This window comes from Moschus berezovskii, chromosome 14 (genome assembly GCF_049115385.1).
Source record: "Moschus berezovskii isolate FMDL1 chromosome 14, NW_MosBer_1.0, whole genome shotgun sequence".
In the NCBI taxonomy this organism is placed as follows: domain Eukaryota; kingdom Metazoa; phylum Chordata; class Mammalia; order Artiodactyla; family Moschidae; genus Moschus; species Moschus berezovskii.
The window spans coordinates 59,816,468-59,832,181 of record NC_142473.1 but is presented as its reverse complement, the minus strand read 5'-3'; the positions used below and the strand labels follow the sequence as shown (position 1 = coordinate 59,832,181).

General features: G+C 36.0%; 1 protein-coding gene across 3 annotated transcripts in view; it reads right to left on the bottom strand.

The window, feature by feature from the left end:
- The window catches only part of UVRAG (UV radiation resistance associated), a 323,717-nt gene that overhangs the window by 69,467 nt on the left and 238,536 nt on the right, over positions 1–15,714 (bottom strand). For all 3 annotated transcript variants that reach the window (XM_055423714.2, XM_055423715.2, XM_088843195.1), the window contains one exon: positions 14,303–14,381. In XM_055423714.2, the coding sequence (XP_055279689.2) occupies positions 14,303–14,381 (79 nt within the window). The remainder of the gene's footprint in view (positions 1–14,302; positions 14,382–15,714) is intronic.

Sequence of the window (15,714 nt, the reverse complement as noted above, 5' to 3'; positions counted from 1 at the left end):
ATCTAGAGCTTATAAAGATTAAGAGACTTGCCTAATATAACTGGGAGGCAATTCTGTGCTTAGAGGTTAGCGTACTAGAGCTCTTCCTAAGACACTAAGCTGCCTTGCAAAGCAGTCTGGAAAGAAAGAGATACAACCATCACCTATACATGTGAACACAGTGGGGACACAAAAATGTTTTGAAACTGTTTAGAAAAACAAGTCAAAAACAATGTTCTGTTGTACAATGAGTTTTGTGAGCCTCATTATTTAAATAAGGACACTGAGACTCAGGGTGAAATCTTACACAACACCATGATTATCAAGTAGCAACACTCCCATAACATAAGCATGTAACAGAGTTTTAGCATATATCTGGGCAGTTTTCTTACCCCTACAGAAAGGGTAAATGTTTGTTTGGTGTCTTTGAAGTTTTTATTTTAATAATCGTAATTGTGGTATATGTATTCAACTCTCTATCCTCTTGTCTTCACTAATAACAAATGAATCCTTTGGTATTATCTAATCTTCATAAAACTTTTAAGGACTATGGATGTTCCTCAGTTTATCTAACTTACCCCTAGACAGTTGTCTTCAATACGATAAATGTCTTTTAACTGTTTCCAGGAAGTTAGAATTATTTGCTTATGATTGAGTTCCTAACAAGAAATTTTTAAAGTTGAAAATTCTTACTAACTCTACTTCAGTGAAGAAATTGTGAGGATCAATTATGAGTTGTTTGTGTGAAAGCCCTTTGGAAAACTACAAAGCACTACTCAAATATATGGTGGTATTATTATTATAAATTCATCTTGTACTTGACTTATACTGATCCATTATTTATAAGGCACGGTACTCCATAAATCTCTGCTTATTTTCTATAAACAAAATTACCAACATATACCGCTTGTAAATTATATCTTAGAGAATCTTAAAATCTTTCTAATCATGTTGGGTTAAGTAAAAAAGTTTGAAGGTGATGATTAAAAACAAAAAAAGAAAAAAAAAAAAAACACAAAACCAACTATTTCCCAAAGAACTTTACACATTTATCTAGTGTAATGCACCAACAGGATATACACATCTACACACACATCTACTATCCTATTAGTGTAATACACTGTAATGTCACCCTGCCTAGAGGGTAAACCAGGTTTAAGAATAGACTCCTATTCACCCTTACCTCCTCAATGTCCAGCCCAGCACCTGATACAGAGTAAGTGATCAACCAGCAATGCCTGGAGCCACAGAAACACCAAGATAGGAAACAGAAGTCATTATATCAGTCACAGGACTCAGATGAAAGAAAAGAAGTATGTTAGAGCAGATGAAAAGTGCCAAGGAGAGGAAAACAGTGAAGAAATGAGTTAGACAGCAGGAGTTGGGATTTTAGACGCTTATTCTAAAAGCTGTCTTCAGTCCAGCCTTTGTCCTAACTGCCATAGACTGCTTTTTATATAGCAGGGGAACTGACACTCCTACAGAGGACTGGGGGAAGAAAGATGGTTAAAACAGAGAAAGACTGACACAAATTTGTGACTCAGTGAATTCTTCACCCTCACTTGCAAGGCCTATGTATTATTTTCTTGTATTATTTTGTGAGTTCTACAGTCTACCCATAATTTTTTTACAAGGCATATTTATCAAAAGGTATTAGTGATTCACCAAAGAACTTTAAACAGCAAATGTATATATATTTATATGAAATGAAATATATATATTTATAGGGTTGGTCAAAAAGTTCATTTGGGTTTCCTGTACCCATCTTATGGGAAAACCCCAATTTTTTATCAACTTAGTATTTTAAAAGATATATGAAATGCCTGAACATAACATTCACTAATAATCAGAGCTACAGATAAAAGCAGAGATATTATGTTTCTTCTTTCATATTAAGAAAGATTAATAGGTGGCTCAGAGGTTAAAGCGTCTGCCTCCAATGCGGGAGACCCGGGTTCGATTCCTGGGTCGGGAAGATCCCCTGGAAAAGGAAATGGTAATCCACTCCAGTGTTCTTGCCTGGAGAATCCCATGGATGGAGAAGCCTGGTAGGCTACAGTCCACAGGATCGCAAAGAGTCGGACACGACTGAGCGACGGCACGGAATGGAATAACAAACAACATTGGCAAGAGGATAAAAAACAGATATCAACTTTAAAATTTATGTATTCTTTGACCTAGCAATTTGATACTTATCTTAAGGGAATAACTGAACACAGGTTCAGTTAACTATCTAAGAAGACAGATGCTTCTCTCACCATAACGTGGCTCATGACAGGCCAATCTTGGAAATCTACTGCTAATGTCCACAGAGTGCAATGTGGACAACAAGATCTTATACAACTGTATTCATCAATATGAAACTATCTTCATAACATACTGAATGAAAAATGTAAGACATACAACAGATGCACAATGTGAAACTGTTTATGTAAATTTTACCTGTTTCTTTTAGGCATGTATATTTGCATAGATGTTTGGAAAGCTGATCACCAAAATACTGCAATGTTTATCTCTGAGTAATAGAATCCAGAGTGGTTTAAATTTTTTCCTTAATACTTTTCTGTATTTTAAAAACAAATTCATACTGAGTTGAATCATTTGTATGATTTGAAAAGTTACTTCTATTTTGAAAAAAAAAAAAGGAAAAGTATTGCCTTAACTTGAAACAACTAAAAGCTCACTACACTGAGAGTGAACAAAGCATCTGAATTTTCCTTCCCTATAGCAGTGTTCTCACTGCTGCAGCTAAAAAGGCAACTCCCCTACCCTTTCACTTTTTAACTTGCATTTAGCTTGTAATCCACTTCCACTCATCTTCATTTCATATTTGTGGAACCTGGAATTTCTTGATCACAAGGATTACACTGCACTTTGCATTTTATTTATTTTGCAAGCACTTTTTTTTTTTTTACTACTTACTCTGTTTCAGACACTATTCTAAATGTGTTCTAGGCACTATTCTAAATGCTTTAAAAATATCATTTAATTATAACAACTCTAAGAGATGAGAGTTATAATTGTAGGTATTATTATCCCTATTTTACAGATGAAGACACTGAAACACAGAGAGATTAAGTAACTTATCTAAAATCATACAGCTAAAGTGATAAATGGGCATTTGAACTTTGTAATCTAAATCCATAGTACTTGCTCTTAAATATTCAACTACACTGCATTTTATTCATTTTATTCTAGGATTTTGACCTTTCCCTTGATAAATTTACACTAATTAGGATACTAATTTTATCCTCCCTGGAAACCCAAATCAGCATATTTTAAAATGCTTTTCTCTACTAGATACCAAAATGTACATATAACGATTTTTTGAAGTTCATTTATTTAAAGAGCTTAAACCTAAGCTACGCTGGTCTTTTTGATGCCAACTAAAATCAGACCAAATTCACTTTTCATATATATTATTTTTCGTAATTCATTTCATGAGGCTTAGCCATAAAAAATAGTTAGAATTTATACTCTACCTTCTCTGAACTAAGCATTATGTATTTCAACTGAAGTGCATTCTTTAAATATTTTCTCCCAGCAACAAATGTCACTCAGTGGTGACTTGGAAAAGGCTCACATCGTTACTGAATAAGCAATTTATTTCTTTAATTAAAGAAAATAATTTACCTGCTTAAAATATTAAATATGCAAAATAAGGAGCTAAAGTGAATTTTTAGAAACTAGGACAAAAGAGGAGATAGAAGGTATAAAAGATGTTAAACCAAATAAAGTATACTTAGCTCTTAGGTAGCCACAGACAAAAGGGAAGCCTGTTATTTAATGTTTCTTTCTGTCTGATAAAAGAAAGGCAGCAAGTACGATCCCCTGATCCCCTGAACGTACAAGTCAGATGATTAGGTTCTGAATTTCTTTGCTTGCTATTCAGAGACTCAGTTTATCTAAATGTAAAATGCAGATAATAATACTGACAATTTAGGGCTTTTTAAAAGGACAAAAGAGGTAATACAAATAAAGTAAGCTATATGAATATAAGTTAAAACTGTTTTATTTTCCATTTGGATATTTTTGGCATTGGGTTTCTAGTTTCAGTTTAAAATACAAGAAAATGTCAAACTGATGAAAAAGCAAATTATTTTATCTTGTTATCACTCTCAGCATTTGAAAGTACAGTGATCACAGTCAATACATCATTAAAAATGTTTAGTAAACTGGTTAATTGTCAAATGATTCTTTAAAAAAATTAATACAAGAACATTTAACCAATCACTTGCAAGTATATAAAGGTAGTATGTGATCCCTTAAATACAGAATGGAACTTTTGAAAAATAACTATATACACTTTCTACTTCAATTAAAGCTTCCATTTAGAGATAAGTCAAGATACATTTAAAAATATTTTAAATACACACATATTTAAATAGAAATAAGTTCATTACCTATCAGTTTTAAGGAAGAAAGAACAATCTAGTTGATGCATTCACCACTCATTCTTTCAATAAATATTTACTAAACATGCCTAGGGAGCTCACATAGACCAATTTTAGTTCCAGGTATAACAACTGGTAACAGTATGGTGCTGGGGCTGAGGGTGGTCAACCAAAAACACCTTTCCTGTCCCCACTAGTAAGGTAACCTATTCCAGCCAGGCTGGCCTGGATACACCTTAAACCGCCTTCCTTTGACCTCTGCCCCTCCTCCTCGCTCACTAGCCAGATGCTTCCTTCCGTGAATTTCCAGTTCAGGTGCTGTATCTTTCTACTGAAGCATTCTCGTTCTGTATCAGCCTGACAAGAATAACGACAACACAAAGAACAAAAAATGGCCGCTACTATTTATCGTGTACCCTTTCTGTAGATGATGCCTGAGCTACAGATTTAACCCTCACTGTTTCTTGTCCCTGCAACAATCCTATGGGGAGCACCCAGTCTCTACAGAGATAAGGGAACGGAGGTGCAGTGAACTATAGTACATGCCCAAGTTCACCCGCTCAGTGGAATGCACATCCACGTGTGCGGGGCTCGCCCTGCTGAACCAGAACCACACTTGGACAAGAACTTCTCCTCTGACAGGGATCACTGCAAGCCTTGTACAGTTTACACAGTGTGCATATTTTTTCTTCCTGAATATAAACACCTTGGGGATAAAATCAGCCTCTCATAGGCCTTGCACAGCTCATTCAGATATTTGATTGATATTACATACGTAACACGAAAATGTGATGGTTCTACTATTAAAAAGAAACAAAGCCCACCAAGGAACACTTAGGAGTAGAGTTCATCATTATCATCTTTCAAACTGAGGATGTGACCGAAAATCTGCTTTGTCCACAGCAATATGAAGCTTAAGTCTGAACTGATTTACATGAAACAATGTCGAGCCCACGGAAAATCTTAAGAGACAGGATTTCTGTCATAATAAAGTGTTTTAATATATACCTTACTGTATCTATTATAACTGAAAACGTCACTCTACAAGACCATATATGTATATGTAAAACACCTTTAAGTGTTAATATGGTAACTTAATATGTAAGAAAATATTTTAAGAAAAACAGGGAAGAAACAAATGTCCAAGATTAGAGGGACAGTTAAATGAATTATATATTATAATATACACATTATGTACACAAATGAAATATTGCATATTAAAAATACTGACTTAGAGAGCTTTTAATGGTTTGGGAAAATGCTTGTGTCAACAAAGGAAAAAGATGTTGAGCACTATATATAATGTTATCCCAACTATAAAGGAAAAGACAAAAAAGTTTGAAATATCAGAAGATACATGTAAGCTGTAGACTATTTTAAAAATTCTGCTCTTCTATCTTCCTTCGTACTTTAAAAAATTTCTACAATTGGAATGTATCATTTTTGAAAATATCTTTTAAAGAAAAAAGATATGGTATCATTAGCATAAGGACAGACATATAGATTAATGGAATAGAATTTAGAGTTCAGATTTAAGTCCTTATAGTTAATTAATTTTCAACAAAGGTGCCAAGAAAATTCAATGGGTATGAGTAGTCTTTTCAACAAATTTTTCTGGGCTAAATGAATATCCACATGCAAAAGAATGAAGTTAGACCCCTTCCTTACACTACACAAAAAAATTAATTCAAGATGGACCAGAGACCTAAATGCACAAGTTGAAACAACACAGAGGAAAACCTGAAAGTACTTGGGCTAAGGTTTCTTGGAAATGACATCAAAAGTGTAAGCAAGAAAAGAAAAGGTAGATAAAACTGGACTTCACTGAAACTAAAGACATCTGTATTTCAACAGACACTATCAAGAGTGAAAAAGACAACCTGCAGAATGGAAGAAAATAGCTGCAAATCATACATCTGAGAAGGGACTTTTATTTAAATTATATAAAGATCTCTTAAACTCAAGAATAAAGACAAATTACCCAATTTAAAAATGGGCAAAGGGTTTAAACAGACATATCTCCAAAGAAGATATACAAATGTCCGATGAGTGCGTGAAAAGATGCTCAACATCATTAGCCTTTAGGGATATTCAAATCAAAACCACAATGAGATACCACTTTATACCCAGTAGGAGGCTATTATAATAAAAACGACAGAAACTGGAACTTGAATACATTGATGGTGGATATGTAAACTGGTGTAATTGCTTTTAGCACACAGTCTAGCATTTACTCAAAATGTTAAACATAGTTACCATATGGCTCAGCAACTCCACTCAAAACATGTCCCCACAGAAAACTTGTACATGCATGCTCATAGTAGCATTATTTATAATAGCTCCAAAGTATAAACAATCCAAATGTCTATCAACTGATGAATGGATGAATAAAATGTGGTATATCCATATACATCTTTGAACTGCCAAAATGATTTGTTAATAAAAAGCAAACACTGATGCATGCTACAACATGGATGAACTGTAAACCTATCCGAAGGGAAAGAGAAGAGTCATGAAGACCACATATTTTATTCTATCCCATGAAATGTTCAGAAGAGACACAGAAGTAGCATGGTGGCTGCCTAGGGTTGGAAGTCTTACAGGAACAGGGTGTGACAGGGTTTCTTTATGGGCAACGAAAATATTCTAAAACTGACTGTGGTGATAGTTGCATAATTAGTTGAATTTTTAAAAAAACAACAACAACATTGAATTGCATTTTAAATGGGTCAGTTGTATGGTTTGTGAATTGTATCTCAGTAAATTGTTGTTGATTTTTTAAGATATAGGACTTAAAAAGTTTCTACTCTGTTACTGGCAATTTTGTAGGCAGCGGCGGCGGGGTGGTGGTGGTGGTCGTATTCTGACTATTAAAATATTCCTGGAATTTAAATTCTTGATTCCAAGAAGAATTAAGAAAATAAAAATGCATTTTCTCCTCATGTGTCATATACACTGAACTGTATGTTAAAGAAATAGACATGAATTTAAGCCGCTGGGTAAACTGGCACTGATCCCTTCTAAATAGCTCTGCACTGTGGGCCCCATGAGTAGTCAAATCTTACAGAAAGACTATGTCCCTGGCAGAACAGAAATTTCCAACTGTTTTTGGAAGGAGAAGCTACTTTTACTTTCTATGAAGTCTTAAAGTAGACTGAGAAAAAAGAGAGGTAATAGGATAGAAAGAAGAGAGGTCAGGAAATCTCCAGGACCTAATCCTAATTCTTCTACTGAATTCCCGCTCTCAGGGGTCTTATATGTAAAAGGCAGATAATTGTCCATGCCTTATTCACCTCATAGATTGTTACAAGGCCCACATTAAAAAGGAAAAAAGAAGAAACAAAGTGGGCTATTGTTAGATATGTCCTTGGAAGATATATCAAGATCAAATTCTGTTTGCCAGTTTCTTAAAGATAGACCTGGTCAATGTGCTTCACAGAGTATGAAATGAGAATCACAGGAAGTATACCAAATGCCACTGAAATCAATACAAATGTATATCATGGTTAGTATTTGTAAACTACACCCACGAAATGTTACTCCTAAGTCCTTGGACGTTCAAGAAAGAAGAGAAGAAGCCTGGCTTTACGAAAACCCAAAAGCAAAAGCAATAGGGGGGAATCCACTGATAGCTGCTGATCTGATGACTTGTACTGCACATATTACTAGAATTCCAAATTTGACGTCTCCTATATAATGTTTCCACATTTGGCAAATTGACACATGTGTCTTGGTTTATCAGACTATGAGCAATTGAGGTTTCTGGGACAGTGGTTCTCAAAATTTTTGGTCTCAAGATCCCTTTACTCTCTTAAAATTGAGGACCTCCAAATATTTATCATATTAAAAGTTAAAGTTGAAAAAGCATTTAAATATTTATTAATTAACTTTAACAAAAAATTATGTTAATATAAATAACACTTTTAATGAAAAACAAGCATATTTTCAAAGAAAGAAATTTAGTGAGATGAGTGACATCATGTTACATTTTTGCAAGTCTCTTGCAATGCCTGCCTTAACAGAAGACAGCTGGATTCTCATATATTCTTCTGCGTTCATTCTGTTACCATATGTTGTTTCATGAGAAAATGTAATTTGGCAAGAAAGGAGAATTTTAATAGCCTTTTTCAGACAACTGTAGATATTCTTCTCTGATACTATCTCAATACTCTACAAGTAGTAGTTTTTTAAAGGTTAGCAGCAATACAGAATCTGAAGCCGTATCAATATACTTTTTGCATCTTTAAATAAAATCCATTAGGCTTTCTGCACTGTGAAGAAATCTTTACCTGTACATGACTTCAGAGCAACATACATTGGTCATTTTGAAAATACTGGCTCATTCAGTTATATCAATTTTCAAAGCTTATACATTTATTACAAAATATTTCAAAATCTCATTTGTTAAGTATCACTACCAACTTCACCAAAAACACCTTTAAGAAATGGGAAGCTGTCAATGTCATGGTGGCAAATGCAAGTTTCCTGACATACTATTTTCATTCAAAATCTTGAATTTCATCATCAGTTAATTTCCTTTGAAACGCTCACCTCATTCATTTTTGAAAACAACGTCTTCCAAATACCTAAGTCTGTACAGTTGGCTGTTTATTAGACAATCTTTCAAAATGTTGCTCCATGAAAAAAATCAGCTAGTTTAGTTAGCAACTCAATTGTACAAGTGCTTTATGCCTATTTCCCTTTCTATCACACAGAATATTTTAAAAATATGTACTCAAGGGTCAACATTTAATACAATAAAACTTTTACTGCTTTATCAAGGACATTCTTGACATTACTCCTTCAACTATTCCTTCTTTATTTTGTATTGGCAATTCTCTTCATTTGATCACTCACATTAGCATATAAATATGCCTTGGTATTTCCCATCTTAGAAAAAGAAAATACACCAAAAAGGTTCCACATCCCTCCAAAACCAAATAAAAAAAAAAAAAAGATAGAAAAAAATCTCCCTTTAACATAAAATCTTTTCCAATTATGAACCCATCTGTCTATCTCACTTCACAAAAAACGCCTCAGAAGGGCTTTCTACAATCAAAGTCACTTCCTCACTTCCTAGTCACTCTTCCACTCCTCTACTGAAACTGCTTTTGTCAATGACTTCTATGTTCCCAAGTCCATTGGATACTTCATCTCATAGGAGGATTTCATATAGATGGTTATTCTTTCTTTCCAGAAATTCTCTTAGTTACCAAATGATTACTTTCTCCTGGTTTTCTATCCAACTGGCCATTCCTCCCTGTCTTTGCAGCTGCATCTTCCTCTAAACTTCTAAACCAGAACTCCCAGGGCTAAATCCCACGGTACGCTTCTGTCTGTATCTGTCTCTCTCTTTGGAGCTACTGCTGCACTCTCTTCCTGGTTGGTCACACTGGTACCATGAAATTAGTCGTCACCTTTATACTGATGATGACCAAATCTGTACCTCTAGTACTGACTCCCACCAGACTCATATATCCTGTTGCTTACTTCAAGACTTTACTTGGTTTTCTAAAAGGCAACTCAAGTTTAACATTTTCAAAGCAGAACTTTTGGTTCTCCCAAACCCTGACTCCTGGACCCTTCTCCATCTCAATAAATAGCATTTTCATAATCCAGCTGCTCACATACAAAACCTAGGAGTCATTCTCGTTTACTCCTTTTCTCCAGTCTCCCACATTTAATCCATTAGTTCATCTCCCATAATATACTGGAATATATAATAATATATTAGTTTCAGGTATATAACACAATGATTCAGTGTATGTATACACTGTGAAATGATCACAACAATAAGTCAACATCCATCACCACACATAGCAGCAAACTTTTTTTTTTCCTGTGGTGAAAATTATTAAGATATGCCCTCCCAGCAACTTTCAAATATACAGTATGGTATTAACTGTAGTCAACATGCTATATTATACATTACATCCCCAGGACTGACTGACTTTATAACTGGAAGCTGGTAGCTTTTGACAACCTTCACCCACTTCTGCCACCTCCTGCCCTCATCTGTGACAACCACCATGTAATATGTTCTTTTTACCTATGAGTTTGGGCTTTTTTTGTTGTTGTTAATTTGGATTTCACGTATAAGTGAGATCATACGCTATTTACTTCATTTAGCATAATATCCTCAAGGTCAATCCATGTTGCTGCAAATGGCAGGATTTCCTTCTTTTCATAGATGAATAATATTCTAGTGTGTGTGTGTGAATGTGTGTACACATACCACATTTTATCTGGTCATCCACTGATGGACACAAGTAATTTCCATGTCTTATTTTAAATGGGCTCCCCTGGTGGCTCAGATGGTAAAGAATCTGCTGGCAATGCAGGAGACCCAGGTTTGATCCCTGGGTTGGGAAGATACCCTGGAGAAGGGCATGGCAATCCATTCCAGTATTCTTGCCTGGAGAATCCCATGGGCAGAGGAGCTATTTTAAATAATGCTGCAATAAACATGAGGGGGTGTAATATCTTTTCAAGTTAGTGTTTTCATTTTCTTTGGACAAATACCCCAAAGTGGAAATGCTGGATCAAATGCTGCCCTTTTCACTGTGCAGGGTGATGACGAGGGTCATGTGGATAATTAATATATGTATGTATATTATAGACTGTAAAGCTCTCCAAAAAATAATATAATTTTTGATTTACTACTCTGGGAACTAAAAGCAAACTACTGTGCTATACACAAATACTAATATAATGTCCTTATAAAGTTACTGACAATTATGGCAGGAGCTGGTTTCTTAAACCATGTTAATTACACTGTACCTCAATTTTGCCAGGTCCGTTTCTATAGTGTTACATGCTGCCCAAGAGGGAAGACTATTTCCAGCCAAAGGGGCTGGCACTTGAAAAATATTAGCAAATGGTGCTAAAAACAAGGCACTTTGCTTTATTCACTTTTAATACCAACCCTGCACACACACACACACCCCTTTAGACAGCAGTGACAGAAGAGGGCAGGCAGGCCTTACCAACCCTCTCAGCTCTTCAAACAACACTTGAGGATTTCTACTTGAAGGCCTGTCTTTCTAAGCTTGGGCTTTCAAAACTTGGGCTGGACCGATCCCAAATACTGAAGTAACAAATATTACTAAATTCTGTCATTTCCTCTACCAAAAAAAGTGATTTTACTACTACTTCTGGTTGTGATGAAAGGTCCTATTGACTATTCAAACCCTCAACCAAGTTATGGATGCAGTATTAAATGACTTCATTCCTTTTTCTCTGGCACTTTAACACATGCCAGTGCTTTCATCCACCTCCACTAACGTGGCTTATAAATTACTGAGGTGGGGTCATTTTAATAGTATGATTTGTTCACATCTCTAGAGATGGGGTAGAAATGAGACTGGCTGAGAAGACAAACTCCCCTTTGACAACATGTATTGGTGTATGTGTGTGTGCGTGTATATATATATATATGTATATAAAATTAACCTTCACAAGTTGGAAGTATCTTACTAATATAATACCTGGTTAGGAGCCATAATAATTATGGTTCTGTGATTTCTTATAAGCTGAAATGTAAGAAAGTGATGGTAGTAAGGCTAAAGACAAAATGGCGTTAACGTGAAAAAAGTTGAAGGTCACAAATTTGTTGAAAGTTTCTTTCTAACCGCTCAGAAGAGGCCTCATGAATGAACTACGGAACCTAAGAAAGTCTGTTTGTAAGAAGTTTATTGTCGTCTCCTTTTAAAACTGCCATAACAGTGATGAAAAAACACTAGAGAGCAAGATAGTTGCTCCCTATGGAATCAGAGTGGTTAAACCATTAAACACACACACAAATGTACTACTCTGGATTTCAGAGTATCAAGTTGCAGAAGATACGAAATTAGTAGAAATAATCCATTTTTTAAACAGAGAAATAAAACTAGCTCAGCATACTTGTGGCTTTAGTTCAGTTAAGGATAAAATCAGAAGTGCTCTAAAGTGAGGACCAAACAGAGATGGAGCAGAGTCTGATGAAGAGGGCTGGCTGTCCCCAGTTTTCCCTTGCACCCAGTCGGCCTCCCTCTTGGTCTTATTCTCAAAGGAGGCTATTCTTAGCACCGCCTTTATACCTTACTTTGCCATTCCTATTGGACCTGAGAAGAATTAAGTGTGTATGTGTGTACATGCACACATGAGTGCGTGCACATGTGTGTGTATGAAGCTGGGATTATGAGGAAATCCAGGCATTTCAGCCCTAGTCTTAATTAGGAGGTTTCACCTGGAAACTTCTAAAAGATTCCTGACTTAGCCCTTACGTGTTTAAAGCAAGAAACAGAGAATAGGCAAAGAGAGGAACCTCTGAACTTGGATCATAACTTAATTCTACTAAATGAGGACAACCTTCCTGACATCCTGACTCCCAGACTCTGGACCCCAGTGTCCACATGCTCTTTTCCACCTTGGCTGACTTCACTGGAGGTGCTCTCTAATTTACTTAGATCTCTTCTCCCTTAATGCATCCTTAGTCTGGCCACTGCTTGACAGTTTTCATCTAAGCACTACCTTCTCTATGGTATGACAGCTGTCATTAGTAATGTGAGCTGCACAGACTTGAAATTAAGGTCCTGTTTCCTAGACTGAGATATTCTTCTGCCAAAACTGGAGGGAGGGAAAGCATCAGTTGTGGGAAGAATGGCACATGGAAAGATGAGTCATGGGCTAGAGGCTGTGAGCAAGGCTGCCTGCGCCTGGAATGAAGAACACGAGCTGGATGGCAGTAACAGTAAAAGCAGTGTGAGTGTGAGGTTACAAGCAAATGATTAATCGATGACTGAAAACTAGAAATCTGATTCAGTATTGGAAAAGTTAAGTGTCTAATAAAAGCCAAATTAAAAAAAACAAACATTAAACTGAAGTTAGATGACAGGAAGAAAGGCAAAGGTGACACCATATGAAACAATAATTCTAGATCCATCAGAAATGAATACGGGAATTGTTCAGTGAGTCTTTAGAATCATATGGATAAAAAGCAACTCAGCTCATAAAAACAAAAACATCACAAAACTTATTGCTTCTATATAAAAGAAAGGTCTGAGGATACAGCTGATAATGTCTTCAAGTAACAGCCAAACAGTGGGATCTCTTCCATGTGACAGTCCAACTGGAAGGATGTCTGAATAAAAACAGGGCACTGAAGCTGATCTTACTCTACAATTAGAAAATTTATGGCATGTTACCTCTTGAAGTAGAGCCATGTGTGCTAAGGAAATGTGGTATATTTGTTTCAGGAAAATGCAAACCCAAGCATCTGATAAAACTTTCTAAGGCATATGGAAAGATATTAAGTGAGATATGAATGGGTATGACACTGGGAGAGCCACAAAAACCCAAGATGGGCTGGAAGGACCATGTGCTTGGACTTTTCTTTGGGGCCTTGGATAACAGCTGAGGAGACTGTTAGGGACTTGCCCAAGTCACTAAACTTTTACTTCATAAACAACTCCCTATGCAAAATGAGTTCCTAGAAGTGATCTAAGAAAGTTATGTGAGAAGAAAGCTATTACCAGTCAAGCTGCAGAGGCAAGAGTTATAAAGCCCACACATTCAATTACAACCTACTAGGCAACCCACTCCAGTGTTCTTGCTTGGAGAATCCCAGGGACAGTGGAGCCTGGTGGGCTGCCATCTATGGGGTCACACAGAGTAGGACACGACTGAAGTGACTTAGCAGCAGCAGCAGGTAACAATTCAGTAAAGGGCTTCTGAATTTAGCAGGAGGAGTCCAATCTGTACTCATTGCTTCTCTGTAGTATTTATAATGGCACAGAAAAATACTGTGGCCAAAAACGAACTCTGTATTATCATTGTAACTAGTTAAATAAGAGAGTACACTGTAGAACTTATTGATAAAGAGGGTTAGCAATCCAAGAAAGCAGGCTGCCATGTGCTAAGTAGGAGATGAGCATAGAGGGGTTACTTACCTGTGCTATATTTTTGTTCAGAAGATAGACACCGTAATCAAACTGCAACTTCTCCCCTCCTTTTGGGTATAATGGAAACCTAAAAAAGGTAAAGTAGGGTCAGAAATTTTCCAAAACTGGAGTAAAGCAACTCCATGTATTTGACAAAGATGGAAGCTTCTTGGATACAGCATAAATATCTGAAAATTTGGACTAAGCTACTTATACAGACATTGCAACCTATTATCTTAATATCTTCATAACATTAGGCAGATCAGGATGAAGGCAGTTTTGTTTCAAAAGAAGAACTGAGTAAGTCTTGCAACAAGGGACTAATAAACAAGATAGTGATCCACCAGTCTCAAGGAGCTGAGGCCCCTATGTCTCATGTTTATATAGTATAAGCGTATCACCCTAAGATGAAGATCCTAGAATTTTTTTCCTTTAACACTTTGGATCTGACATCTCAACGTCTATTAAATTAAGAAAAAAAATCACACTTGAAAGCAATATATAAGCTTTCTGTTTCTTCTGAGGTGGTTAGTCAAATCAGCAGCACCAGTGAGCAAAAATTCATTTCCATTCATAGGGAGTACTATTTGGATGGTACTTCTTCAAGGCAATGCCCTCATGCCATCAGTTCAGTTCAGTTGCTCAGTCACTCAGTCGTGTCCGACTCTTTGCAACCCATGAATCACAGCACGCCAGGCCTTCCTGTCCATCACCAACTCCCGGAGTTCACTCAAACTCATGTCCGTCGAGTCGGCGATGCCATCCAGCCATCTCATTCTCTGTTGTCCCCTTCTCCTCCCACCCCCAATCCTTTCCAGCAGTGTTCTTCTAAAGTTTTCCATTTTAACCTGACTTACTGAAGCAACAAAGGCATGAGATCTATAGATTGTTATATATAGGTGATGAGTTATTTTAGGGAATAAGTTTCCTTCACTATTTTCCTTTTTCTACTCCTATAAACGAAGAAGAAAGGTTAGCATGTATCTATGTTCTATCGTATTTTTTCCATTCTCCAGACAAATCATACATTTTAACCTCTGCAATACACTTCTCTATAGACAGATCAATCACAACTTAAATATGGTCAAGAAGAAACTTTACTCTCCTTAGTTTTGTAATATGTGATTATTTTAATCTTACAGAAATAAATAAATTACTAGATAGTTTTAATTTCAATTGTGGTTTAACTAAGAAAAAGATACATTCCATAATGCTTGAAGGATATATTGTTTTCTAGGGAAAATAAAAGAAAGGAAACAGAATTTAAAGCCTTGTATTAAATTCTCAAGTTGCTGATATCATTGAGTCCAAAAGGTAAATTTGCTGCACTATAAAATTATAGGCACTGGGGAGCAAGCCAGGTCATGAACTATGCTCTACAGTGGAACACCAAATGCTTCATACACCCATCAAGAAGATGT